We start from the raw sequence: 26,509 nt of genomic DNA, 5'->3' as shown, positions 1-26,509 counted from the left end.
GGGAGCCTGGTGGGCTGCCATCTAAGGGGTCACACAGAGACACCACTGAGGCGACTTATCAGTAGCAGCAGCAGTGCGGCCTTTAGAAAACACATACTCAAAATAACATAAGAAAGCTCTTTAAGTACTAAAATGGAATGTCTGTTACAGTTAACATTACATGAAACAAAACAGCATGCTATTGTTTATATTAAAAAAAAAGAAAAAATATGTTTGTTATTCTACATATGCATTATCTAACTCTGGAAGTATTCACAAGAAATGAATAACACTTGCCTCTGTGGAAGGTTTGAACTATCCCCTCTATGAGACAGATTTGGGAAAAAGACTCCTCACTTGTATCTTTTACTACCTTTTGAATTGGGAACTAGTTAGTGAAAAAAAAAAATTTAAATTTAAAAGATAAATGAAAATCACCGGAATTCAGTTTCCCCCAATTCATCTATTACATTCAGGCTAAAAATAGTTTAATCTTGGTTTTAATTGTCTACACATGAATACAAAATTCTTATACTAGGAACAAATGGACAAACCTGAAATACGGCACATCATGTTGTGGCTGAGAAAGCTGATCTTCATTTACTTCAAGTGATGGGACTTCTTCCTTTCCTGAAAGGCCATTTGAATTTTCATTAGTAGTTTCAGTTTTATTTGAGACATGTTCTATAAAGAAAACATTACATATAAATTTCAAAGCAGCCACTCACAAAATGATGTTCCCCACAAGACAAATCTGTTTAAATTTTCCAATTATTCCAATGTGAATTTTCAAATTTTATCTCTGACTTAAAGATTCCATTCACCACGTATCTCTAAAGTGCCTCCCAATATTCATCTCTTCAAAGTTACATTTATTTCTCAGTCTATACTCCTCATTCCAACTCTTTCTCTCTCCAGATATCTTTCCCCATGTCTTCACATCTTTCCTGACCCTGAGATCACATTCCTGGGCTATATGTTGAAAAGGGCCTAATAAACCTGATAAATCACAATTCAGAAAAGCAAGTAAAAAATTAATTAAAATTTAATACCTTTATTCCAAACTGTTAAAGAACCCAAAGGACACTGTGATTTACTTGAATCTTGAGGTACTGTTTTGGCAGAGAAAGTTTTACATTTTTGTGCCAAGATTTCTTTTGTTGCTTCAGTCTTATCACTAAAAACAATAGTAAATATATACTTCTTAAAACATAAGCGTCATATGAAGGATTTCAAAATGATGTTGCTTTTAAAAAATCTGGGATTAAATAGAAATATGTTTCTAATTTTTTTAAATGTGTCTTTTCTGGACATATTTAAACACCTATAGTGGGAATGTCTGTCTTTACTACTTACGAGATCCAAAGATTATAAAAATCTCTTCATGGAACATAAGCACTCTATAGTCTTGCATGCTGCTGAGCAGTTTCTAGTAAATTTGCTATCAGCCAGTCTTTGCAAAACAACCATGCTATTTCTATTAAAGATTCCAACTGATTTTCCCTCACTTTGCAAGTTAATTATTTTTGTCTTTAGAAGTAATTTTTCTAAAGTAACACTTAGCAAAAAGACAAAAAACCCCACCATTTCTGAGCTACAGTATTACAGTTTCTTTCTTCTAAAAATTTATTTATAAGTCTTTATAAAAAGATCACCTATTAAAAGCAAAAAAACGCCACAAAGAGTACCATGAAAATACAGATAAAAACAATGTATAGGAAATATTAAAACTGTCTAGTACATTACTGTACCCTTCTGAAGAATTTTTTTAAAAGACCAAATTTTCATGATTTATAATTAACATAATTTACTAACTAAACATTAACCTTTAAAAAGCACATGCCAAATCTAAGAAAGGTGATTGTTAACCATCTTAGCAAAGAATTCATTATTAACTTTAAATACTTACACTTCTGTGTTTAACGGGGTCCAGGTATAACTGGGTGTCAAGAAAGCATTGGCACTTCTGGGAGTCATAGGTGTTACTTGATAGGTCTTCAGACCATCTAATGGCTGAAATATAAAATCTTTGGGTGCAAAGGAATTTTTCCCTTTCATTTTTGCACTGTTCGTCTTAGATACATTTTCCATTTTTGATAAGACTCCATCTGGATTCATTCCATTTGTGGCACTGGTTTGTGAATCCAAAGTATTTTCTTCATTATCAACTTTAAAAGAAATGACCTGGATGGAAGGAAACAGAAGAGTGAGAATTTCTCTCCTGGGGATATAGTCAAGCCAATTTTTACAGGTCTGAAAATACTAGACTTGAGATATGTGTCCCATGAATATAATTTAAGAAAGAAAAATAAATACAGTTAAATGTAAATATGAAATCAGTAGACCAGCTAACTAAACCATTGTTAGGATCCAGAGAGAGAGAACCAATCCTCATTAAAAAGACTAAATAATAGGTTTTAGGTATTACGGCAAATTAAGATATATGAAAATTAAGGTGGAAAAATTACCCAACTGACAAATACTCATTTTTTAATTTAAATTATGTGGATAATTACAATGATTTGAGAATCAGAAATCCAGTGTTTATTGGAAGACTATTATTGTCAAGTAACAAATCCTCTTTTACAATAACCTTGATTATAAATAAACTTATCCTATGAGAAAAATCGCAGCATCATCTTTCAGGATTTGAAATAGCTCCACTGGAATTCCATCACCTCCACTAGCTTTGTTCGTAGTGATGCTTTCTAAGGCCCACTGCACTTCACATTCCCGGATGTCTGGCTCTAGGTCAGTGATCACACCATCGTGATTATCTGGATCATGAAGATCTTTTTTGTACAGTTCTTCTATGTATTCTTGCCACCTCTTCTTAATATCTTCTGCTTCTGTTAGGTCCATACCATTTCTGTCCTTTATCGAGCCCATCTTTGCATGAGATGTTCCCTTGGTATCTCTAATTTTCTTGAAGAGATCTCTAGTCTTTCCCATTCTGTTGTTTTCCTCTATTTCTTTGCATTGATCGCTGAGGAAGGCTTTCTTATCTCTTCTTGCTATTCTTTGGAACTCTGCATTCAGATGTTTATATTTTTCCTTTTCTCCTTTGCTTTTCGCTTCTCTTCTTTTCACAGCTATTTGTAAGCCCTCCCCAGACAGCCATTTTGCTTTTCTGCATTTCTTTTCCATGGGGATGGTCTTGATCCCTGTCTCCTGTACAATGTCACGAACCTCATTCCATAGTTCATCAAGCACTCTATCAGATCTGTATCTTGTCACCCTGCTTATTTAACTTCTATGCAGAGTACATCATGAGAAACGCTGGACTGGAAGAAACACAAACTGGAATCAAGATTGCCGGGAGAAATATCAATAACCTCAGATATGCAGATGATACCACCCTTATGGCAGAAAGTGAAGAGGAACTCAAAAGCCTCTTGATGAAAGTGAAAGTGGAGGGTGAAAAAGTTAGCTTAAAGCTCAACATTCAGAAAACGAAGATCATGGCATCCGGTCCCATCACTTCATGGGAAATAGATGGGGAAACAGGGGAAACAGTGTCAGACTTTATTTTTGGGGGCTCCAAAATCACTGCAGACGGTGATTTCAGCCATGAAATTCAAAGACGCTTACTCCTTGGAAGGAAAGTTATGACCCACCCAGATAGCATATTCAAAAGCAGAGACATTACTTTGCCAACAAAGGTCCGTCTAGTCAAGGCTATGGTTTTTCCTGTGGTCATGTATGGATGTGAGAGTTGGACTGTGAAGAAGGCTGAGTGCCGAAGAATTGATGCTTTTGAACTGTGGTGTTGGAGAAGACTCTTGAGAGTCCCTTGGACTGCAAGGAGATCCAACCAGTCCATTCTGAAGGATATCAGCCTTCAGATTTCTTTGGAGGGAATGATGCTGAAGCTGAAACTCCAGTACTTTGGCCACTTCATGCAAAGAGCTGACTCATTGGAAAAGATTCTGATGCTGGGAGGGATTGGGGGCAGGAGGAGAAGGGGACGCCAGAGGATGAGATGGCTGGATGGCATCACTGACTCGATGGACGTGAGTCTCAGTGAACTCCGGGAGTTGGTGATGGACAGAGAGGCCTGGTGTGTTGCAATTCATGGGGTCGCAAAGAGTTGGATACGACTGAGCAACTCAATTGAACTGATGAGAAAAATATTTTTCAATGTGACACAGTGAGATTAACCAAATATAATGTGAAGCTTATTTTGTCAATTTAATTATTTGGTTTTTTGTTAAAAAAAAAAAAACTGATACTAGTTTTAGGCATGCAACATAATGATTTGACATTTGTATGTATTGCAAAGTGATCTACGTAATAAGCCTATGAACATCTGTCACCACAGTTACAATTTCTTTTCTTATGATGAGAATCTTATGACCTATATCCTCTTAGCAACTTTCAAATATACAACACAGTATTATTAACCACAGTCACCATGTTGCTTATTACATCCCCAGACCATACTTACTTTGTAACTGGAAGTTTGTAACTTTTGACAACCTTTACACATTTCACCCACCCATACAAGCAAAATTTTTAGAGGATTTTACATTTCTGATTTTTAATTTTCAGTTAAAAATCTAGCCACATTTCTTTTTTTTTTTTAATTTTTAACTGGAGTATAATTACTTTACAATGTTGTATTAGTTTCTGCTGTACAACATAGCCACATTTCTTTACTTCGGTATAACTTTCTTTTTTAAGGTTAAGGAACCATAGCACCGATTATAAACCAAGGCATTGGGGCCTCAAAATGGTGACTCTTTTCTATAGACCCTATAAGGTACTACGCTAGACACTGTCAGAAACATTAGAGTACTTAGTTCTTAAAACTACTCTTATGTAGGTATTATGTGTTGGAGATGGGAAAACAAATTCATAACTTGCCCAAGGTTATATAGCTAATAGGACAATATTCAGACTCAGGCCTAACTGAATTCAGAGTCAATACAGTTCACCCAACTCCATCCTCTCTTAGACATGAAGGTTTCTGTCAGCTGTGTTTCTATCACTTTTCTCTATTTCCTGTTAACCAAATTATGCTTTCTCTAACTATAAAACTCTGAGGATAAGACACCTGAAAAACAACAAGTAAAGCCTCCTGATGCTTCTTTATGGTTCAGGAGGTTTTAAGACACATGGCGAGTCAACTTCTTGAAGCAGTTCTATATGCTTAATTTCCATTTTATGAAAGTAGCAATGAGATTTTCAAAGTATCTAGAGATAAACAGATGTTTATACTCTACCTTGTCAGGTTTTGTTCCTATCTTTTTGGCAGGTTTTCCTTGATTTGGTGCCTTTCTGTCTGCTTCATTATCTAAAATAAAAGTGAAATAAGACACCCATTTTGACTAGATAAAAAATGCTGCATTAAAAGTACAAGTCAAAAAAAAAAAGTACTAGGTAATTTGGGAAAGGAAAAAAGGCTTAATAGAAATGTACAGTTTAAGGGACATTATGATTAAAAATCATATTAGAAAATAGGATAAAAACAGATGAAATTTCCTGTTTCACGTATAGGCCATCTGTTTTCAAAACAAAACAAAAGAAAACAAAAGGTGTTAAGGTATTTTACCTTTTGCCTCTAAATATAAAATACATATTTATTATAGAAAATTAGAAAAAATTATAAAAAGCACAAAACCAAAAATTTTTCTAAAGTTTACATTACTTCAGTGGTAATCACTGTTGACACTTCAGAATATGTTTTTCCAAAGTTCACATTCACATACATATTTCATTATAGAATTTCAATCATACTGTTCAGGGTTTTACCTGTTTCTCTTCGCCCACTTAATATCATTAACCATGTCATTAAGTGTTTTTTCACACCTTGTTCTTAAATAATTACACTTCAATCCACCAAATGGATGGACTGTAATTTATTGGGGCTATTAATTTTTCACTTTGAAAAATTTCAACATTTGAGCATCCACTGTGTGCTGACAGGATATCGGGGCACAAAACCTGTCTTCAAGAGTTAGAATCTCCCATTTCCTTCTGTCCTATTCAAAGAAGTATATAATGATCTTAAAAACTGAACACAAAAACCCTCAAGGATCACAACATAATCCTAGTTCAGTCACTGATCAAGAAATTGTTCTTACCATTAACAGCCCTTGACTCTGGCTTTCTTGCTGCTGTAGACGGGATTTCTTTGACAATCTGCTTTGCTGCTTGAGTAGATGATCGAGTCATTCTCACCGGCAGCATTACAGGTTGTACAGCTGCGGGAAAAAAAATAAAACCGAACGCTTTTGGTGGTTTTAAATTATTGTGGCAATATCAGAACTTACAAAAATTGCTAATACTTCTACCTTTTTTCTCTTTGTCCAACACTTTCTTCTCAGAAGTCTGTCTTTGACCAGGTCGGATTGCTTGAACATCAATCCCATTACCACTCTATTTAAAAGATAAGGTATAAATTAGGTGATTTAACTGCATAATGAACCAAACCACCACATTTTTAAGGTGTAAACTGACATTTGAAATCTGATACTGTAAACGAACCAGCAAAAAATCCACTACCCTAAATGAGATGAAGAAACAAGTTTTCCATTACATAAATTTCCTAACAAACTTTTTCAGAATCCCAGAATTTAGAAAAACCATTAAAAAAATAACTGACTATAATCTTCTGAGACTCCTTAAACACAACAGGTATCTTTTTATCTAGAAAATTCCTCCCCTGGAAGACAGCTCTTCCCCACAACTCACTCATCTACTTCTTGAAAGACTGCATTTAAACTGCCACCAACTCAGTGAGGCATGATCAAAATTCTCCCCTACAGCTACTCCAAAACTCTCCATCTCCATTCTTTCTTTTCTTTCATCTCCCCCATACTTTTGACCATCTGACACACTACATGGTTCTTTTTTTTTTTTTTTAACACTATCTCTTATGTAGAGTCCTTGAAAACAGGAAATTTTGTTTGTTTTATTCACTATTATATCCTAGAGCCTAGAGGAATGTGACAGTCACTCAAATTCAGTTAACTACAGCTTCCTCACCTGACAAAGAAGCACACTACTTTTCTCCCTGACCACTTGACTTTAGTAATCCTCCTAGTAACTTTATCCATAGCAGTGTTTTGAAGACCCATAAATTTATAAAACTCACCCTATGTGCTTTATCGGAGAAGGCAATGGCACCCCACTCCAGTACTTTTGCCTAGAAAATCCCATGGACGGAGGAGCCTGGTAGGCTGCAGTCCATGGGGTCGCTAGAGTCGGACACGACTGAGTGACTTCACTTTCATTTTTCACTTTCATGCATTGGAGAAGGAAATGGCAACCCACTCCAGTGTTCTTGCCTGGAGAATCCCAGGGACGGGGGAGCCTGGTGGGCTGCCGTCTATGGGGTCGCACAGAGTTGGACACGACTGAAGTGACTTAGCATAGCATAACATGTGCTTTATATTTCTATTTGTGCTTTATGGTGACATGGGATACATAATAAAAGCCCAGTAAATAAAAAAGAATGTGTCAGAGTTTAGTATAGATCTCATAAAGGACATCTGTGCAAAATATTTTAAGCGACTGTTTCCTTGGCATATAGCCAAATCTGCTATGTCATCATATAGTAGCATCTATTTTGGTATTATTAACTCTGGTAAAATAATCATTATTGCTTAAAGCTGATATTAAATTAAAAATAAATTTACTTACTCAGAAAAAAAAGTACAGTTTGTCATTTTAGTAACAGTGACCTACTAAACTACCAACTATACCTTAGTCAGCTCCATTTGGTTTCTGGCCTTTGACCTTGTAATCCGTACAGAAGATGGAACATCCTTAAAATAGTCAAAAGAAGATAAAGTTTAAAAAATATATTAAATAAAGTGCAAAATTTATTTCCATGTCTCATGAAATAAAGCTCCCGTTTTATATATTTATTTTTGAGCGGCTGCACAGCATGCCATGTGGGATCTTAGTTCCCTGACCAGGGGTCAAACCCTCACCTCCTGAATTGGAAGATCGGAGTCTTAATCCCTGGACTGCCAGGGAAGTCCAAAGTTCTCATTTTAAAGTTATAAATAAAAAATATTTATATTTTAAATTTATATTTTTATATTAATCATTTACAGCTAAAAGATACTTGCTAACTTACTGTTTTGCTTTGTTTTAACTTTTGTGGGGTTTTTTGGCCATGCTGCACAGCTTGCAGGAACTTAGCTCCCTGAAAAGAGATTGTATTTCACCAGCTCCAGCAGTGAAAGCACTGAGTTCTAACCACTGGACTGCCAGGGAACTCCCTAAATTACTGTTTTTTTTCTGGTTCTGGTTTGATTTAAAATATGTTTAATTTAATAGCTTCAAAACTTACTCATATTTTTCAATGAGGAAAGAGAAGAAATTTCAAAGCATATTTTCCAAGTTATTAGGATCCTCATTAGTATGATTAGCTGGACATATTTGGAATGGGGTAGATGAACAAACTGGGAAGACTCCCTGGAGTAGGAAATGGCAACCTGCTCCAGTGTTCTCGTCTGGAAAATTCCATGGACAGAGGAGCCTGGAGGACGACAATCCATGGGGTCATAAAGAGTCGCACACAGCTGAGCGACTGAGCACACAGATGAACAAACTTGAGTATTAGGATCTTTTTTTTTTCTGTTTATGAAAAGATACTGTACAGCTTACTTCCCTAGCTTTGACAATTTGCCTTCAAATCTCATGATTACACAGCTGTTCATTGTCAGTAAGAAAATGGAGACCTGATCAAAAAGTGTGGGAAAAATTGAGGAGAAAGACTGATTAAAAAATTATAAGGTATTTATCAACTCTATAAAATTTCTTAAGAAGCATAATCAGACTTCTCTAGATGAGAAGTCATTTTTCTTCTCCAAATCTCAATGAAAACCTAGTGCTAAAGAAATTAGGCTTTTCTTAACAGTACTTAAAGGGATTAAAATTCAGCAATGGCTATTGCCTGAACAAAATGAAGAACAATTATTGACTCCTCACTGAATCATACTATTTAACACAATATTTCTTATCATATTTTAAAAGTTGTTTACGGTGTAGACCAATGAATGGCATCCTATATATTCTTGAAAAGACAGCTTGAATCTAATCCCTTCCAAGATGTCCTCTCTGATGTTCCTCCAATGCAAACAGTCTCTCCTTCCTCTAATATATAGAACATATTTATCTATATCTTTCCACTTGCACTACATTCTATTAATTTTGGTCTCTTCTACATTATCCTAAGATCATACAGAGTAAATAATCAAAGATCTGTCAAATGAATTATTGAGATTCATGAGGCCTAAAAAAGAAGCAGTATCTTGGGGCTTTATATTGTTCAATTCTTACTTAAATCAGGAATGAGTATATAGTCAATGAGTTTATTTATATGTATCTTTAAATTGCAAACCACCAACGACTACCTAATCTACAGTCCAACTGATCTGTTCAAATTTCATCTTTTTTTGTTTAAGTTTTAAATTTACTTTTTAATTGGAGGAAAAATTGCTTTCAAATGTTGTTGGTTTCTGCCATACAACAACCCTAATTATGTATACACATATATATATATATCTCCTCTCCCTCGTGAGCCTCCCTTCTCTGCCCCCATGCCACTCCCTCTAGGTCATCACAGCACGCCTGGCTGGGCTCCCTGGGTTATACAGCAACTCCCCACCAGCTATCTGTTTCACACGTGACAGTGTATATATGTCAATGCTACTTTCTCAATTCATCCCAGCCTCTCCTTCCCCTGCTGCGTCCACAAGTCTGTTCTCTACATCTGTGTCTCCAATTCTGCCCAGCAAACAGGTTCATCAGTACCATTTTTCTAGATTCCATATAAATGCATTAATATATGTTTTCTCTTTCTGACTTACTTCATTCTGTATAACAGGCTCTTGTTACCTCACTACCACTGACTCAAATCTACCCCTTTTTATGGCTGAGTAATATTTCATTGTATATACATGTACCACATTTTCTTTATCCATTCATCTGTCAATGGACATCTAAGTTGCGTCGTGGCTATTGTAAATAGTGCTGCAATGAACACTGGGGTATATGTCAAACTTCATCCTTGACTTACTCATTATTCTCTTTACATCACCCCTCCCTTTAGAATTTATTCTCTTGCCATTTGATCAGTCCTTTTCAACCTATCGTTGCCCACTTGAAGCTGTTCTCTAGACCTCACTCAGATAATTGTACATATTCTTACTGGAGTGGTTTCATTTAGTCCTACAACTTAAACTCCTAATATCACATCCTAAATCCACATCTTAGCATGAATCTCTAGCCTGATTTCCAAATAGGATTTTTTTGAAAGGTTATTAATATTCACCCACTTACGCTTATTCCTTTTCCTGCCTTCCTCATCTCTATTAGCAGTAGCAAAATTTGTAATATTATGTTTTCCCATACATTCTTTCTTTAAAATTTATTTTTAATCGGAAGGTAACTGCTTTACATTGCTGTGTTGGTTTCTGCCATACAACATGAATCAGCTATATGTATATGCATATCCCCTTCCTCTTAAGCCTCCCTCCCACCCCACTCTCCCGTCCAGCCCCTAGTTTTCACAAAGCACCAGGCTGGCTCCCTGTGTTACACAGCAACCTCCTACTAGCTATCTATTTCACACATGGTAATGTATATATTGCAATGCTCCTCTCTCAATTCATCCCCCCTTTTCCCCTGCTGTATCCACAGTCTGTTCTCTGCATCTGCATCTCTATTCCTGCCCTGAAAATAGGTTCATCTGTATTATTTTTCTAGCAATCCCCTTAATGGGCATATACCCTGAGAAAACTATAATTCAGAAAGACACATGTACCCCAGTATTCACTGAAGCACTTAATTACAACAGCCAGGACATGAAAGCAACCTAGATGTCCATTGACAATGAATGGATTAAGAAGTTATGGTACCTACATACAATGAAATATTACTCAATCATAAAATAAACAGGAATTTGAGTTAGTTGAACTGAGGTGGACAAACCTAGAGCCTTTTATAAAACTTGTATTATTGCTCAAACTATTATCTTCAGAACAGTCATCTTTAACTCTTCAACTTCCTTTACCCCTCACTACTTACTTGAGGTCACCAGTCCTGTCAAATTTATCTCTTAAGATGTCTTACATGACACCTGTTAGAAAGGCCATTATCAAAAAGACAAGAAATAATAAGCGTTGGTGAGGATATGGAGAAAAGGGAGCCCTACTACACTGTTGTTGTTAATGTAAATTGGTGCAGCCTGTATGGAAAACAGTATGGAAGATCCTCAAAAAATTAAAACTAGAACTATCATATGATCCAGCATTTCCAATTCTGGGTACTTATCCAAAGAAAATGAAAACACTGACTCAAAAAGATATATGTACCCCCATGTACACTGCAGCATTATTTATAATAGCCAAGTGTCCATCAATGGATGAGTGAATAAAGAAACTAATAGTCCATTTGGGGGTGTTTTTATTATTATTCAGCCATGAAAAAAGAAGGAAATGTTGCCTTTTGTGACAACATGAATGGACATTGAGGGCATTATGCTAAGTGAAATAAGTCAGACAAAGACAAATACCGTATGATCTTACTTATATTTGGAAGTTTAAACAAATAAGCCAGAGAAAGACAAATACCATATGACCTTACTTATATTTGGAAGTTTAAACAAATAATAATAAAAAACACAACCTCCTAAATAAAGGACAGACTGGTAGGGGACTTCCCTGAGGGTGCAGTGGCTAAGACTCTGTGTTCCCAATGGAGAGGGCCCAGGTGCGATCCCTGGTCGGGGAACTGGTAAGACTTGGAATATCACAACTAAAGATCTCACATGCCACAACAAAGATCAACAACCCTGCATATGCCATAACTAAAGACCCAGTGCAGCCAAATAAATTAAACTAAACTTAAAAAAACAAACAAAAACCAGACTGGTGGTTGCCAGAGGTGCAGGTTGGGCAAAAAGGGTGAATATAGTCAAAAAGTACAAACTTCCAGTTTTAAAAATAAGTCAGTCCTGGGAATATAGTATTCAGCATGGTGACAACAGTTAATAATACTATACTGTACGTTTGAACATTGTCAGGAGTAGACCTTAAATGTTCTCATCACGAGAAAAAAATTTGTTTAACTATGTGTGGTGATAGATGTTAACTAGACTAATTACCGTGGTCATCTTATAACTTATACAAATAATGACTCATTATGTTGCACACCTGAAATTAATGTCAATTATATCTCAGGAAAAAAGATGTCTTAAACCTATTTCTTGTTTTTAAACCAATGGCCCAGTCCACTTATCTCTTTTCACCTAATCTATGTATAGAGAATAGTCATAATATATGATTCACAACTGGTCTTTCCATCTATAAAAGCTTGCCTTTCTAGACTATAATCCTTAAGGCAAGGTAATCTTCCTGAATATTAGTTTGATAATGGTACAATCTCATTTATAAGCCTCCCTTAACTCTGCATATCCTATAAGGTAAACACCAAATACTCTGGCACAGCATTCACTGTTTAGCCTGACTCTACCAGGTTTTTTCCAATCTCTCCCCTGGTTTTATCCAATCTCAACCTACCAGCAGTTACATCAAGAGACTCTGTTTTCATCTTCAGAGTTACTATTATGTCATTCCCACCCCTATCAACTAGGGGACTCAGGGAAATGATTATTTTAGTCATCTAATCTCTTAAAGAAAATACCAGTTAAAAGCAACTATTTCTCTGTATCAAGTTAGGATACTAACCTTTTTTGGCTCAGCTTTCATAGCATTCTGGTTTGAGAAAAGAAAACAAGGCATATCAGGTCTATAAAGACCCACTTTAAATACTCCTCGTTTAGTTTTCTCTCTCTGCTCTTTCAATTTTTGAAGTTGTTTTTCTTCTTTGTATTTTTGGAGCATCTGTTTTCGTTGATCAAAGACAACAGTTTTTGTTGACTCTAAGTAGGAAAAAAGAAAAAACAGTATATAAAATATTTCAGATAGAAAGTTAGGCAAATATCTTAACTTCTAACTTCAACTGTTGCTAAGAAGTGCTTTTAGTAACTTCTTGTTAATTCCTTAGCACTTCAATTTATTTCCACCTCTGTTTTAATATTCCTATTTCTTTTGACTTCACTTGTTCAAATATCTGATTGCTTGCTATGTCTAGGGATGTATTAGTTCACTTTTAAATTAATTAACTTCTATGATACCAGACTCCAAGCTGACGTCCAGTGATTCTCACCTCTTGGCAGTCATGTCTTGTGTCATCCCTGCCATCTGAATAGGGCCGACCTGTGTGACCAAGAAAGTACTGTGGAAATGATGGAGAACAACTCCATGACTATGCAGGTTAGATCCTGGGTTGGGAAGATCCCCTGAAGGAGGGCATGGCAACACACTGCAGCGTTCTTGCCTGGAGAATCCCCATGGACAGAGGAGTCTCCAGTCCACAGGGTCACAAACAGACACAACCGAGGCAACTTAGCACATACGCATACACTCTTAGATCACTTGCTCTGGGGGGATGCCAGTGGCCACGTGGAACTGTTAAGAGACTCAGGAAGCCCCATAGAGATGTCCACGTGACAAAGAACTAAGGCCTCCTGCCAAAAGCCAGCATCGACCTGCTGGTCACATGGATGAGTCACTTCAGAAGTGAATCCTTTACAATAATCAAACAGCATGTAGAAGTAGATCTCCAGTCTCAGTCAAGCCCTCAGATGCATCCTGCATAACATCCTGACTGCAGTCTCCAGAACCATCTAGCCAAGCTGCACTTAAATTCCTGACCCACAAAAACTGTGTAAATTAATAAACACTTATTGTTTTAAGCCACTGAATTTTGGGGTAACTAATACTATTTCTTTCTTTTGATATTTAGGCTCCCTGTCAGTTTAGCTCAATTTAGGTTTTCCACATAAATCTTATGTTTCTTTAAACTATGAAGTGTCTTACAATATAATGCTTATTTAATACAATAATGTTTGTTGAAACATTTTTATATGAAAAATATAAGTGGCTACCATGTGTGAGACATTTTTAGTAGGAAGAATAAGTAAGAAAATGTCTGCCCTTGAGGGGCTCAAGGGAACACAGTTTTAAAAAAGAGAATGCCCATTAAAAAGAATCAGTACAACAGCTATCTGGAGAGATCAGGAAATGCTTCCTTAACACAGCATACCTAAAAAGGGTTCAGAGGAATAAATAAGTGTTTGTCCCCTGGGTAAGGATTAAAAATAATCCATACATAACTGCATAACTGAATAAATTTACTACAAAAAGGTATATACTTAAAATGAGGGAAATTTATAGTATATAAATTGGACCTTGATAAAATTGTTAAATAAGAGAAAACCCCAGGCAGAGTACAGAATATGCAAAAACACAGATGATCAAGTGGTCAGTCACCAACAAACCCCTTTATCTTCGACTTCTGTGAAGGTTCCCCTCAGCTCTTGATTGAACTGAAACCTGGCTCTCCCCTGAAGTCACTGCTTCCCTAGTTGTCCTCTCATGAGGCTGACTGTTTTTTCTCCCACACTAGAGTATCACTGCACCCGAAGAGGACAGATGACCTCATTGTTGGTTTCTGATTATTTCTTCTTCATTTAAAGATCCCAGCTTTACATTTTGTGTCATCAGATCTAACCCAGTATCTCTTCCATGTTTGTTTCTCCTTCCTTGAAGGCTTTAGCTCGTGGCTCACTGTCATTGTCTCCATCACTGTTCTTGCACAAATCTTGATGACTCATCCAGTACCCTAGCTTCTCGATTCTTAGGTGTTCTTTCTTCCAGTGATCTTTCTTCCACTGTATCTCAGGTACCCATTCCCATGATCACACCCATACTAGTACTTCAACCTTTCTCGTGTCATGCACACATAAAATAACATTCACAGACCACACTGCTTGTGGTCAAATGCAACTAACCAGCCAAAGAGAGAGAGGTCTGATCAACCCAGGCCCTGCCAGAAACTTCAAGGGCTCAGAGGACCAATTTCCTGTCACACCTGTATTTATTCATGAGATAACCAGGCACTTGAGACCTCATTATTACCGATGAATACTATATGTCCTTCATAAGCCCAATTTCAAGAAATCCACTCTCTGATTACCATATCTTATCTTTCCAACAATTCTTTGGCTCCACCAGGACGTACCTACATGCTCCTGATCTACGATCATATTTTCACTGTCTTTCACCTCCCTCACATCAAGTGTTTTCATATCCAATTTAGAGTCCATGATTTATCATCATAATCACTTCTTCAACTTTTTGGCCCCTCTCTCACTCTGGCAAAATCCCAATTCCAATTAAAGGCCTCTCTATGTCAACTTTCCACCTGCAATGCACAAATGAATATGGCTGGAACAGCACACAAAATGCATGCTACTTCTTTCCTTTCTACAGTCGACTCTCCATATTCCTGGGTTCCACATCCACAGATTCATCCAACTGCATATGGAAAATATTCAGGAAAAAAAATTCCATGGTATTTCCTAGCACTCCAGTGGTTAAGAATCTGTCCTACAATGCAGGGGATGCAGGTTTGAACCTTGATCAGGGAACTAGATCCTGTATACATGCCACAGCTAAGATCTCTCATGCCCCAAGGAAGATTGAAGATTGAGTGCTGCAAGTAAGACTCGGCACTGCCAAACAAATAAATATTTAAAAAACCAAAAGACCATGTATAAGTTGGCAACACCTGAATTTATTTATCTAGCTCAGACTTCTCCTCTGAACTCATCTTGGATATCCAACTACCTTTTCAAAATCTCCTCTTTTACATCTAACACTGAACTCTAACCTTACCACTCCCCCAGTCCTTTACAATTTAGTAAATGGCCACTGCATATTTTTAGGTGCTCAGGCCAAAAACTTTGGAATCATCTTGATTCCTCTTTCTTACTCATCTATATTTATTTGTTTAACTTTTTGGCCACTCAGCATGTGGGATCTTAGTTCCCTTACCAGGGATCAAACCCTTACCCCCTGCAGTGGAAGAGTGGAGTTTGAACATTGAACCTCCAGGGAAGTTCCCTTGACTTCTCTTTCTTCATCAACCCCTACATTGAATCCATTTAGAAATCATATTGGTTCAACCCTCAAAATACATCCAGAATTCAACCAACTATTTTTGCTGCTACCACTCTGGCTTCCCTGGTGGCTCAGACGGTAAAGAATCTGCCTGCAATGCAGGAGACCCAGGTTCAATCCCTGGGTCGGAAGATACCTGGAGAAGGAAATGGCAACCCACTCCAGTATTCTTGCCTGGAGAATTCCAAGGACAGAGGAGCCTAGTGAGTTATAGTCCATGGGGTCGCCAAGAGTTGGACATGACTGAGAGACTAACACTTTCACACTTTCGCCACTGTGGTCAACCATGTACTAAATTATTGCAACAGTCTTCAAGCTGGTCTCTCTGTGGCTATGCTTGCCACCCCACAATCTATTCTTAACACAGTAGCCAAAGAGATGCCTTTAAATCGTAAATCAGAGAAACATTCATTAATCCATTAAACATTTCATATTTCAGAGTAAAAGCCAATGTCCTTATAATGATGGCCCTCAGGGCTCTATGGGAACTTGCTTGCTTTCTCCAGCCATGCTTCCTTATTCACCTTCTCTGGAACACACCTGGCCCATCCCTACCTCTGCTGCTGCTGCTAAGTCGCTTCAGTCGTGTCTGACTCTGTGCAACCCCATAGACGGCAGCCCACCAGGCTCCTCGCTCCCTGGGATTCTACAGGCAAGAACACTGGAGTGGGTTGCCATTTCCTTCTCCAATGCATGAAAGTGAAAAGTGAAAGTGAAGTAGTTCAGTCGTGTCCAACTCTTCGTGACCCCGTGGACTGCAGCCTACCAGGCTCCTCCGCCCATGGGATTCTCCAGGCAAGTGTACTGGAGTGTTGCCATTGCCTTCTCTGGCTCCTACCTCTAGGCCTTTGCAAATGAGGAATAAAAAACACTTTAATAGCACACTGACAAAGTTAAATTTAATTTGAAAGATTTTGGCCGAGGAATGAAGTGTTTGAGAGGGTCCGAGTAGAAGCAAAGAGACAACTCAGAAGGCAATAACATCACCTCTTCTCACAGAAAATGTCAGTTTTCTTCAAAGTCCATCTTATTCAGTTCTATGACCCAGTTTTCATTTCCTCTGAACTCCTAACAGATGTTATTCTTTACTCTATCCCCCCTCAACGACCAACCCACTTTCTTTGATCTTCAAACATAAACCATCACTTCATCTCAAAAACAAAAACGCTACAACATATTAATCCAATTCTTTTCTCTCATTTTCTTTTAGAATCACAAAAATGACAAATCTAGAAGAAATAGTTTTAGCCCACCCCTCCCTATTACAGAAGCAATTAACCTTTATATGTTGAGTGTCTCGTGCGTGTCAAACATTACACTGGTTCTGGAAAAATGATAAAAACTGAAGCAGTGAACACTTAGAACGATGTGACATCTCATTTCTCTATAAAACTTCTAAGACTTTATCTCTCTCTGCCATTTCTTCAAACTTTATCTTTGCTTTGTTTCACTGCAATCTAGCTCCTAGTACCTGCTATATAAACACAACTAAATAGGAGTCCAATGACTCATTCTGCAAATGCATGACACTTTCCAGTTCTCTTCCTTCTATTCTATAGTATCCCTTGCCTTCTAACACTCATTTTTATTATCTTTATCTTTTGCTGAGATCATTCCTTTCTTTTTGAATTGGTTCTTCCCCTCCTAACCACCCTAAATCCACCTAGGCAAACTACAGGGATGAATACTTTGATTTAGTATCCTTACCTTTTGGATACTTCAATCAAGTATATCCATATTTTTTTAGTTGCAGCATGCAAATTCTCATCGGTTATATTTTTATATAACCCTTATTAACTTATCTTGTTAATGTTTATCTTACCTAAGCTCTAGAAGTAAGAAATTAGGATTCCTATAAGGCCATATAGGTAAAAAATGTTATAATACTCCATAGGTGAATGGCATTAGCCTAGACAGGGACGTTCAGTCTTTGCTTGAAATAGGAAGTACTTAATTGTAGAAACGGAGAAGGCCATGGCAACCCACTCCAGTACTCTTGCCTGGAAAATCCCATGGACGGAGGAGCCTGGTAGGCTGCAGTCCATGGGGTCTCGAAGAGTCAGACACAGCTGAGCAACTTCACTTTCACTTTTCACTTTCATGCATTGGAGAAGGAAATGGCAACCCACTCCAGTGTTCTTGCCTGGAGAATCCCAGGGAGGGGGGAGCCTGGTGGGCTGCCGTCTATGGGGTCGCACAGAGTCGGACACGACTGATGTGACTTAGCAGCAGCAGCAATTGTAGAAAACACAGTTATTTAGAATGTTATTTCAAAACTCCATTCTTCTGGTCAGGGTTTTTTTAAACCTCAGATATTAAACCACTCTTCTGAGGTAATAATACTCTCAGATATTACTCTTCAAAACACTTGAAACTACAATCAACCTCTACTTACTTGGCTTGATACTGGCCTTTTCTGGAACAAGCTCTTGAGATGTCTCATCTAATTCAAGAAGACTTCTACTTTCCAAGGTTGGAATGTTGACATCTTTCAAACCAAAATGTCTATTTCGTTCATATTCCTTATGTCTGTTTTCCTTCTGAGACAGTGATTTTCTATGAGCAATTTTAGTTCTAATCATGTCAGTACTTAAATCCTTTCTGTGCCGACTGGCAAAATGTGATGAAGACATCCTGTCAGGAAAAAGAGAGAAAGACCAACTTACGTGGAATTTCATTTTATATTTTAAAAACTTAAGATTCCAGTTCACTTCCTATACCACTTCAGAGCTTTCTGAAATAAAAATGTTAAAATACAAAATGGAATATACATGTGAGTTAAGAGTGGGAAGAAAGTTATCAAAAGAGAAGATACTACAAACTATTTTGGGGTTCTGAATAGGAACCTGTTTGACAGGTGAAGTGAAGTCCAGGAAGCCAAGGTCTGGAATATAAACAAGAGATTCTAGGCTTACCATAGAGAACACTGCAAAATGTATGAAGTAAAGGTGAAAATAGGGAAAAGTAAGTGAAGGACAGTATACAGAATAGTTGCCTTAACCTTCCCGATGATGAATGCTCAAAATTCTCCAAGCCAGGCTTCAGCAATATGTGAACCGTGAACTTCCTGATGTTCAAGCTGGTTTTAGAAAAGGCAGAGGAACCAGAGATCAAATTGCCAACATCCGCTGGATCATAGAAAAAGCAAGAGAGTTCCAGAAAAACATCTATTTCTGCTTTACTGACTATGCCAAAGCCTTTGACTGTGTGGATCACAATAAACTGTGGAAAATTCTGAAAGAGAGGGGAATACCAGACCACCTGATCTGCCTCTTGAGAAATTTGTATGCAGGTCAGGAAGCAACAGTTAGAAGTGGACATGGAACAACAGACTGGTTCCAAATAGGAAAAGGAGTTCGTCAAGGCTGTATCTTGTCACCCTGTTTATTTAACTTATATGCAGAGTACATCAAACGCTGGACTGGAAGAAACACAAGCTGGAATCAAGATTGCCGGGAGAAATATCAATAACCTCAGATATGCAGATGACACCACCCTTATGGCAGAAAGTGAAGAGGAACTCAAAAGCCTCTTGATGAAAGTGAAAGTGGAGAGTGAAAAAGTTGGCTTAAAGCTCAACATTCAGAAAACGAAGATCATGGCATCTGGTCCCATCACTTCATGGGAAATAGACGGGGAAACAGTGGAAACAGTGTCAGACTTTATTTTTTTGGGCTCCAAAATGACTGCAGATGGTGATTGCAGCCATGAAATTAAAAGACGCTTACTCCTTGGAAGGAAAGTTATGACCAACCTAGATAGCATATTGAAAAGCAGAGACATTACTTTGCCAACAAAGGTCCGTCTAGTCAAGGCTATGGTTTTTCCAGTGGTCATGTATGGATGTGAGAGTTGGACTGTGAAGAAGGCTGAGCGCCGAAGAATTGATGCTTTTGAACTGTGGTGTTGGAGAAGACTCTTGAGAGTCCCCTGGACTGCAAGGAGATCCAACCAGTCCATTCTGAAGGAGATCAGCCCTGGGATTTCTTTGGAAGGAATGATGCTAAAGCTGAAACTCCAGTACTTTGGCCACCTCATGCGAAGAGTTGACTCATTGGAAAAGACTCTGATGCTGGGAGGGATTGGGGGCAAGAGGAGAAGGGGACAACAGAGGATGAGATGGCTGGATGGCATCATCAACTCGATGGACGTGAGTTTGAGTGAACTCCGGGAGATGGTGATGGACAGGGAGGCCTGGCGTGCTGTGATTCATGGGGTCGAAAAGAGTTGGACACGACTGAGCGACTGATCTGATCTGATCTGATGATGAACGCAGGCAGCCTGGCACTTTTTCTCAACCAGAAGACAAAAAAAAACAACCCACAAGATGCATATTATATAGTTAGAGAAGATAAATAGGCAGTCAAATATGAGATTGAGAAAAAAGGGTTTCCAGAAGTACCATAATGATGTAGAAGGATAACCATATGCTTGCTTTGGTGAGACAGAATAAAATTCTTTTAGCCATACAAGAAGTCATATAGTTTATTTGGCATATACTCTTTTCTTAGAAAGATCCCTGAGAATGTATTGAAGTAAAACAAGAGAGAACAAGAAAGATGATGTCATGGGTTCTAAGAAACTGTGGATCCAAATGAAAGTGAAAGTGAAGTCACTCAGTCCTGTCAGACTTTTTGAGACCCCATCAACTGTAGCCTACCAGGCTCCAACTGAGGAAGAGAATAAAGGAAACTGGAAAATCTAAGAGCCTCACCTAAACAACTAGTGGAGAGAACAACTAAGCCAAACTGGAGAAAAAGGACCAATTCTCCAAAGAGTCTTGCCAATTTAAAAGAAAACGGGGGGAGGGAAGGATGGAACGTCTGTCACTAGGAATTTTAAAAATACATAAGCACACAGTGCTCTTCAACAACAAGAATAACAAAGAAAGTACCCTAGAAAACTGCACATAAAAATCTGCATAAGAAGTGAGGCAAATTAAAATGCTATTTCAAGCAATCAACAGAGTATAAAATATGAGAATTCATCTGACCTGAATGACTCATTAGAAAACACCCTGATGCTGGGAAAGATTGAAGGCAGGAGAAGCGAACGACAGAGGATGAGATGGTCGGACAGTATCACCAACTCGATGGACATGAGTTTGAGCAAGCTCCAGGAGTTGGTGATGGACAGAAAAACCTCATAAGATGCAGTCCATGGGGTCACAAAGAGTCCGACAGGACTGAGCGACTGAACTGAATGCTAAAAACATTCTCCTTTAAGGGTCCAGAGGAAGTGATAAAGAACTGTGCTTTTTATCAAGAACTCTCCTCTACTATTTTTTTTTACCACTTCTCACAAATACTATGGAACACTTGCTCTCCTTGCTGCACAGCAGGCCAATGAAGGGGAGATGAAGTATAGAGGCAAGGACTTTATTCCCCAGAGCTGACCAAGAAGATGGCACACTAATGTCTAGGGTTCTGAACAAAGGCATTTTAGTTTAAAAGTCAAGCAGAGGGGTAGGATTCTCTGAGGCAGGCCATTCTGTATGATTATATATAATAACAAAAGCAACGGAAAAGCAAGTCAAAGAAACAGTTCCAACCTGGAGTCAAAATTGGCTTTTCCTGCAACAATATTAAGCAGTTATTAAAGAAAAAATTAAAATTATGTATTAGTTTTTTAAAATACGGCATAGCACTGTATTGTACACAGCAAAGCGAGAAAGGGCTAACACTGAAGGCATATTTTATTATCATCTAAATCCTAAAAGGTAGTATAACTACCCTTATACAGATGAGGTAAATTAACTGCCCACATAAGCACTGTTAAAAGGTAGTGGAGCTGAAATCCCCAGCCCCGCAGCCCGGCTCTTCACACACATTTAAGTTCTCTACCCTTGACTGGAGTTTCTTCCAGCCTGAAAGTCTAGAACGCCTTACTTAGTCTTGCTTGCCTAGGGATTGTCAACCCAAGCGTTTTTAGTTGTCACATAATCTGTAAGGAGCTACTGGAATATAGTTGGGGCCAAATGCCAATTACACCCCGGTGGCGAAATGCTGCTGCTACACAGGTCTTCTCAAAAAATATTTACTCTTCCGGAGGACTGAGGCAACAGCTTCCGGAAGGAGAGGTAATGAGGTCCTAGAAGAAGCCTCCCCCAGGCGAAGTTCAGAGCGTTGCCGCCAGTCCTCGGACCCTTTTATAACTTCTAGAAAGAAGCGAACCGTGTCCTCCTCCAGCTACCCAGCAACTACCTACCTGAGGCAGTTTCTAGCGTTAAACTTCAACCAAACTAAAAGGAACTCTCTGGTCCTGGAAGACCACCGCGCCTCCGAAGAAGGAACGTCTACAGCAAGAATCGACAAAATTCAAACTTCCCGCACAGAGCCGCTGATTGGAGGTATTTTAACCAACACTTCCGGTAAAAGTGCCCGCCTCTTCCCCTCGACGAGGCGCGCTATTAGCTCGCTCCTTGCCGTATTTGAATTGATTGAAAGGTTAACGGACCATTCAAAGGGTAGGTGTGAGCGGGCTCTTTGGGCGTGTCCGGGATGCTATATTGACGAAGGGCGGAGCGGTGGGAGGTCTGGGCCGGCTAGGAGCGGGAGTGGCCGGTGGTTGACCGTGGGCTACGCTTGCGTCCGCTCGGCAGCTACCTGGCCCTCGCTGGTATCAGAGAAAGGACAGGATGAAGGAGAGGGGCGTCAGAGTTTGCAGGGCTTTTTGTTGTTGTTTTTTATTTGCAGGACTTTTTAATGTCCTTGTTTAATTACATAAATCAGCTGAACTTAATGAAATATTTTCTTCGCTTAAAGTTTTAAAGGAAGTTTTATTATCGCACCAAATTGCTCGTTAAATCATTATTAGTTTTATTACTTGTTACTTGTCTTTTTTTTCTCGTCTACATTAAAAAATAGATATAAAGTAATTACATTCAGAAGCATAGGTTTTTTGAGTGTATAATCTGATGAGTTTTGCTAAATGTAATCAGCTGTGTAACCACCACCCAGTCAGGATATGAGAGCATTTTCATAACCTTTGAGTTCCTCAAGCCCCATTCTAAATCTCCCAGCGTTTAGGTGCTCACTCTTTTGATTTCTGTCACTTTAAAAATAGGAGTGGTAGGTACTCTCCTGTTTGCCTTTCTCTCAGTGTATTGTTTGCAAGATCCATCCTTACCTTTGCATGAATCAGCCCTGTTGTTTTTATTGCTGAATACGATGGTATGATCACTCACCTAGAGCCAGACGTCCTGGAATGTGAAGTCAAGTGGGCCTTAGGAAGCATCACTAGGAACAAACTAGTGATATGATGGAATTCCAGTTGAGCTATTTCAAAACCTAAAAGGTGATGCTGTGCAAGTGGTGCACCCAGTATGCCAGCTAATTTGGAAAACTCAGCAGTGGCCACAGGACTGGAAAAGGTCAGTTTTCATTCCAATCCCAAAGAAAGGCAATGCCAAAGAATGCTCAAACTACTGCACAATTGCACTCATCTCAGTATCAGTATCATTTCAGTTCCTCAGTCATGGCTGACTCTTTGCAACCCCATGAACCACAGCACACCAGTCCTCCCTGTCCATCAACAGCTCCCAGAGTTTACCCAAACTCATGTCCACTGAGTCAGTGATGCCATCCAACCATCTCATCCTCTGTCGTCCCTTTCTCCTCCTGCCCTCAGTCTTTCCCAGCATCAGAGTCTTTTCAAATGAGTCAGTTCTTCGCATCAGGTAGCCAAAGTATTGGAGTTTCAGCTTCAATATCAGTCCTTCCAATGAACACCCAGGACTGATCTCCTTTAGGATGGACTGGTTGGATCTCCTTGCAGTCCAAGGGACTCTCAAGAGTCTTCTCCAACACCACAGTTCAAAAGCATCAATTCTTCGGCGCTCAGCCTTCTTCACAGTCCAACTCTCACATCCATACATGATCACAGGAAAAACCATAGCCTTAACTAGATGGACCTTTGTTGGCAAAGTAATGTCTCTGCTTTTGAATATGCTATCTAGGTTGGTCATAACTTTCCTTCCAAGGAGTAAGCGTCTTTGAATTTCATGGCTGCAGTCACCATCTGCAGTCATTTTGGAGCCCAAAAAAATAAAGTCTGACACTGTTTCCACTGTTTCCCCGTCTATTTCCCATGAAGTGATGGGACCGGATGCCATGATCTTCGTTTTCTGAATGTTGAGCTTTAAGCCAACTTTTTCACTCTCCACTTTCACTTTCATCAAGAGGCTTTTTAGTTCCTCTTCACTTTTTGCATAAGGGTGGTGTCATCTGCATATCTGAGGTGATTGATATTTCTCCCGGCAATCTTGATTCCAGCTTGTGTTTCTTCCAGTCCAGCGTTTGATGTACTCTGCATATAAGTTAAATAAACAGGGTGACAAGATACAGCCTTGACGAACTCCTTTTCCTATTTGGAACCAGTCTGTTGTTCCATGTCCACTTCTAACTGTTGCTTCCTGACCTGCATACAAATTTCTCAAGAGGCAGATCAGGTGGTCTGGTATTCCCCTCTCTTTCAGAATTTTCCACAGTTTATTGTGATCCACACAGTCAAAGGCTTTGGCATAGTCAGTAAAGCAGAAATAGATGTTTTTCTGGAACTCTCTTGCTTTTTCTATGATCCAGCGGATGTTGGCAATTTGATCTCTGGTTCCTCTGCCTTTTCTAAAACCAGCTTGAACATCAGGAAGTTCACGGTTCACATATTGCTGAAGCCTGGCTTGGAGACTTTTGAGCATTACTTTACTAGCGTGTGAGATGAGTGCAATTGTGCGGTAGTTTGAGCATTCTTTGGCATTGCCTTTCTTTGGGATTGGAATGAAAACTGACCTTTTCCAGTCCTGTGGCCACTGCTGAGTTTTCCAAATTTGCTGGCATATTGAGGGCAGCACTTTCACAGTATCATCTTTCAGGATTTGGAATAGCTCAACTGGAATACCATCACCTCCACTAGCTTTGTTCGTAGTGATGCTTTCTAAGGCCCACTTAACTTCACATTCCCGGATGTCCGGCTCTAGGTCAGTGATCACACCATCGTGATTATCTGGGTCGTGAAGATCTTTTTTGTACAGTTCTTCTGTGTATTCTTGCCATTTCTTCTTAATATCTTCTGCTTCTGTTAGGTCCATACCATTTCTGTCCTTTATCGAGCCCATCTCTGCATGAAATATTCCTTTGGTATCTCTGATTTTCTTGAAGAGATCCCTAGTCTTTCCCATTCTGTTGTTTTCCTCTATTTCTTTGCATTGATCACTGAAGAAGGCTTTCTTATCTCTTCTTGCTGTTCTTTGGAACTCTGCATTCAGATGTGTATATCTTCCCTTTTTCCCTTTGCTTTTCGCTTCTCTTCTTTTCACAGCTATTTGTAAGGCCTCCCCAGACAGCCATTTTGCTTTTTTGCATTTCTTTTCCATGGGGATGGTCTTGATCCCTGTGTCCTGTACAATGTCACGAACCTCATTCCATAGTTCATCAGGCACTCTATCTATCAGATCTAGGCCCTTAAATCTATTTCTTACTTCCACTGTATAATCATAAGGGATTTGATTTAGGTCATATCTGAATGGTCTAGTGGTTTTCCCTACTTTCTTCAAATCACTTCATGGCAAATAGATGGGGAAACTGTGGAAACAGTGACAGATTTTATTTTGGCGGGGGGCTCCAAAATCACTGCAGATGGTGACTACAGCCATGAAATTAAAAGATGCTTGCTCCTTGGAAGAAAAGATATGACCAACCTAGACAGCATATTCAAAAGCAGAGACATTACTTTGCCAACAAAGGTCCATCTAGTCAAAGCTATTGTTTTTCCAGTAGTCATGTATGGATGAGAAAGTTGGACTCTAAAGAAAGCTGAGCGCCGAAGAATTGATGCTTTTGAACTGTGGTGTCAGAGAAGACTTGAGAGTCCCTTAGACTGCAAGGAGATCCAACCAGGCCATCCTAAAGGAAATCAGCCCTGAATATCCATTGGAAGGACTGATGCTGAAGCTGAAGCTCCAATACTTTGGCCACCTGATGCGAAGAGCTGACTCATTAGAAAAGACCCTGATGCTGGGAAAGAGTAAAGGCGGGAAGAGAAGGGGACGACAGAGGATGAGGTGGTTGGATGGCATCATCAACGTAATGGACATAAATTTGAGTAAACTCCAGGAGTTGGTGATGGATGGGGAGGCCCGGAGTGCAGCAGTCAGTGGGGTCACAAAGAGTCGGACACGACTGAGTGACTGAACTAAACTGAAGTGTTCCATTGAATAATTTGCCATCCATTCTCCTGTTGATGGATATTTGGATTGTTCCAGTTTTCAGCTATTATGAATAAAGTGGCTGTAAACAATCTTGTACAAGTCTTTTTGTGGGCATGCTTTATTTATCTTAGAGAAATATAAACGTGGAATTTTAAAAAATACTGAGTTATAATTAACATAGTTTCAAGTGTACAGCATAGTGACTCAATATTTTATACATTATGGAATGATCACTACAATAAATCCAGCTACCATCAATCACCATACAACATTGTTATTA

At 38.8% G+C, this 26,509-nt stretch overlaps 1 protein-coding gene across 9 annotated transcripts in view; it reads right to left on the bottom strand.

Annotated features, from left to right (window-relative positions):
• The window catches only part of DLGAP5 (DLG associated protein 5), a 45,809-nt gene extending 23,164 nt beyond the window's left edge, over positions 1–22,645 (bottom strand). For 2 of the 9 annotated variants that reach the window (XM_086320589.1, XM_086320591.1), the window contains exons 1-10: positions 22,233–22,645; positions 18,421–18,659; positions 12,687–12,880; positions 7,689–7,751; positions 6,276–6,360; positions 6,066–6,185; positions 5,205–5,275; positions 1,889–2,163; positions 1,032–1,156; positions 534–609 (exon numbers count right to left, since the gene is read on the bottom strand). In XM_086320589.1, coding sequence (XP_086176715.1) covers positions 534–609; positions 1,032–1,156; positions 1,889–2,163; positions 5,205–5,275; positions 6,066–6,185; positions 6,276–6,360; positions 7,689–7,751; positions 12,687–12,880; positions 18,421–18,658 — 1,247 coding nt within the window. In that variant the 5' untranslated portion in view covers position 18,659; positions 22,233–22,645. Of the gene's footprint in view, positions 1–533; positions 664–1,031; positions 1,157–1,888; positions 2,164–5,204; positions 5,276–6,065; positions 6,213–6,275; positions 6,361–7,688; positions 7,755–12,686; positions 12,881–18,420; positions 18,660–22,232 lie in introns of those variants that run through there. The other 7 variants (XM_086320585.1, XM_086320588.1, XM_086320584.1 and 4 more) reach the window with 4 other exon arrangements.
• Positions 22,646–26,509: the final 3,864 nt, after the last annotated feature.

This window comes from Bos grunniens, chromosome 10 (genome assembly GCF_055505025.1).
Source record: "Bos grunniens cultivar Pamir isolate PY7600 chromosome 10, Bosgru_T2T1.0, whole genome shotgun sequence".
Taxonomy (NCBI): Eukaryota; Metazoa; Chordata; class Mammalia; order Artiodactyla; family Bovidae; genus Bos; species Bos grunniens.
The sequence above is the reverse complement of the archived record's forward strand: the minus strand, read 5'-3'. Positions and strand labels throughout refer to the sequence as shown.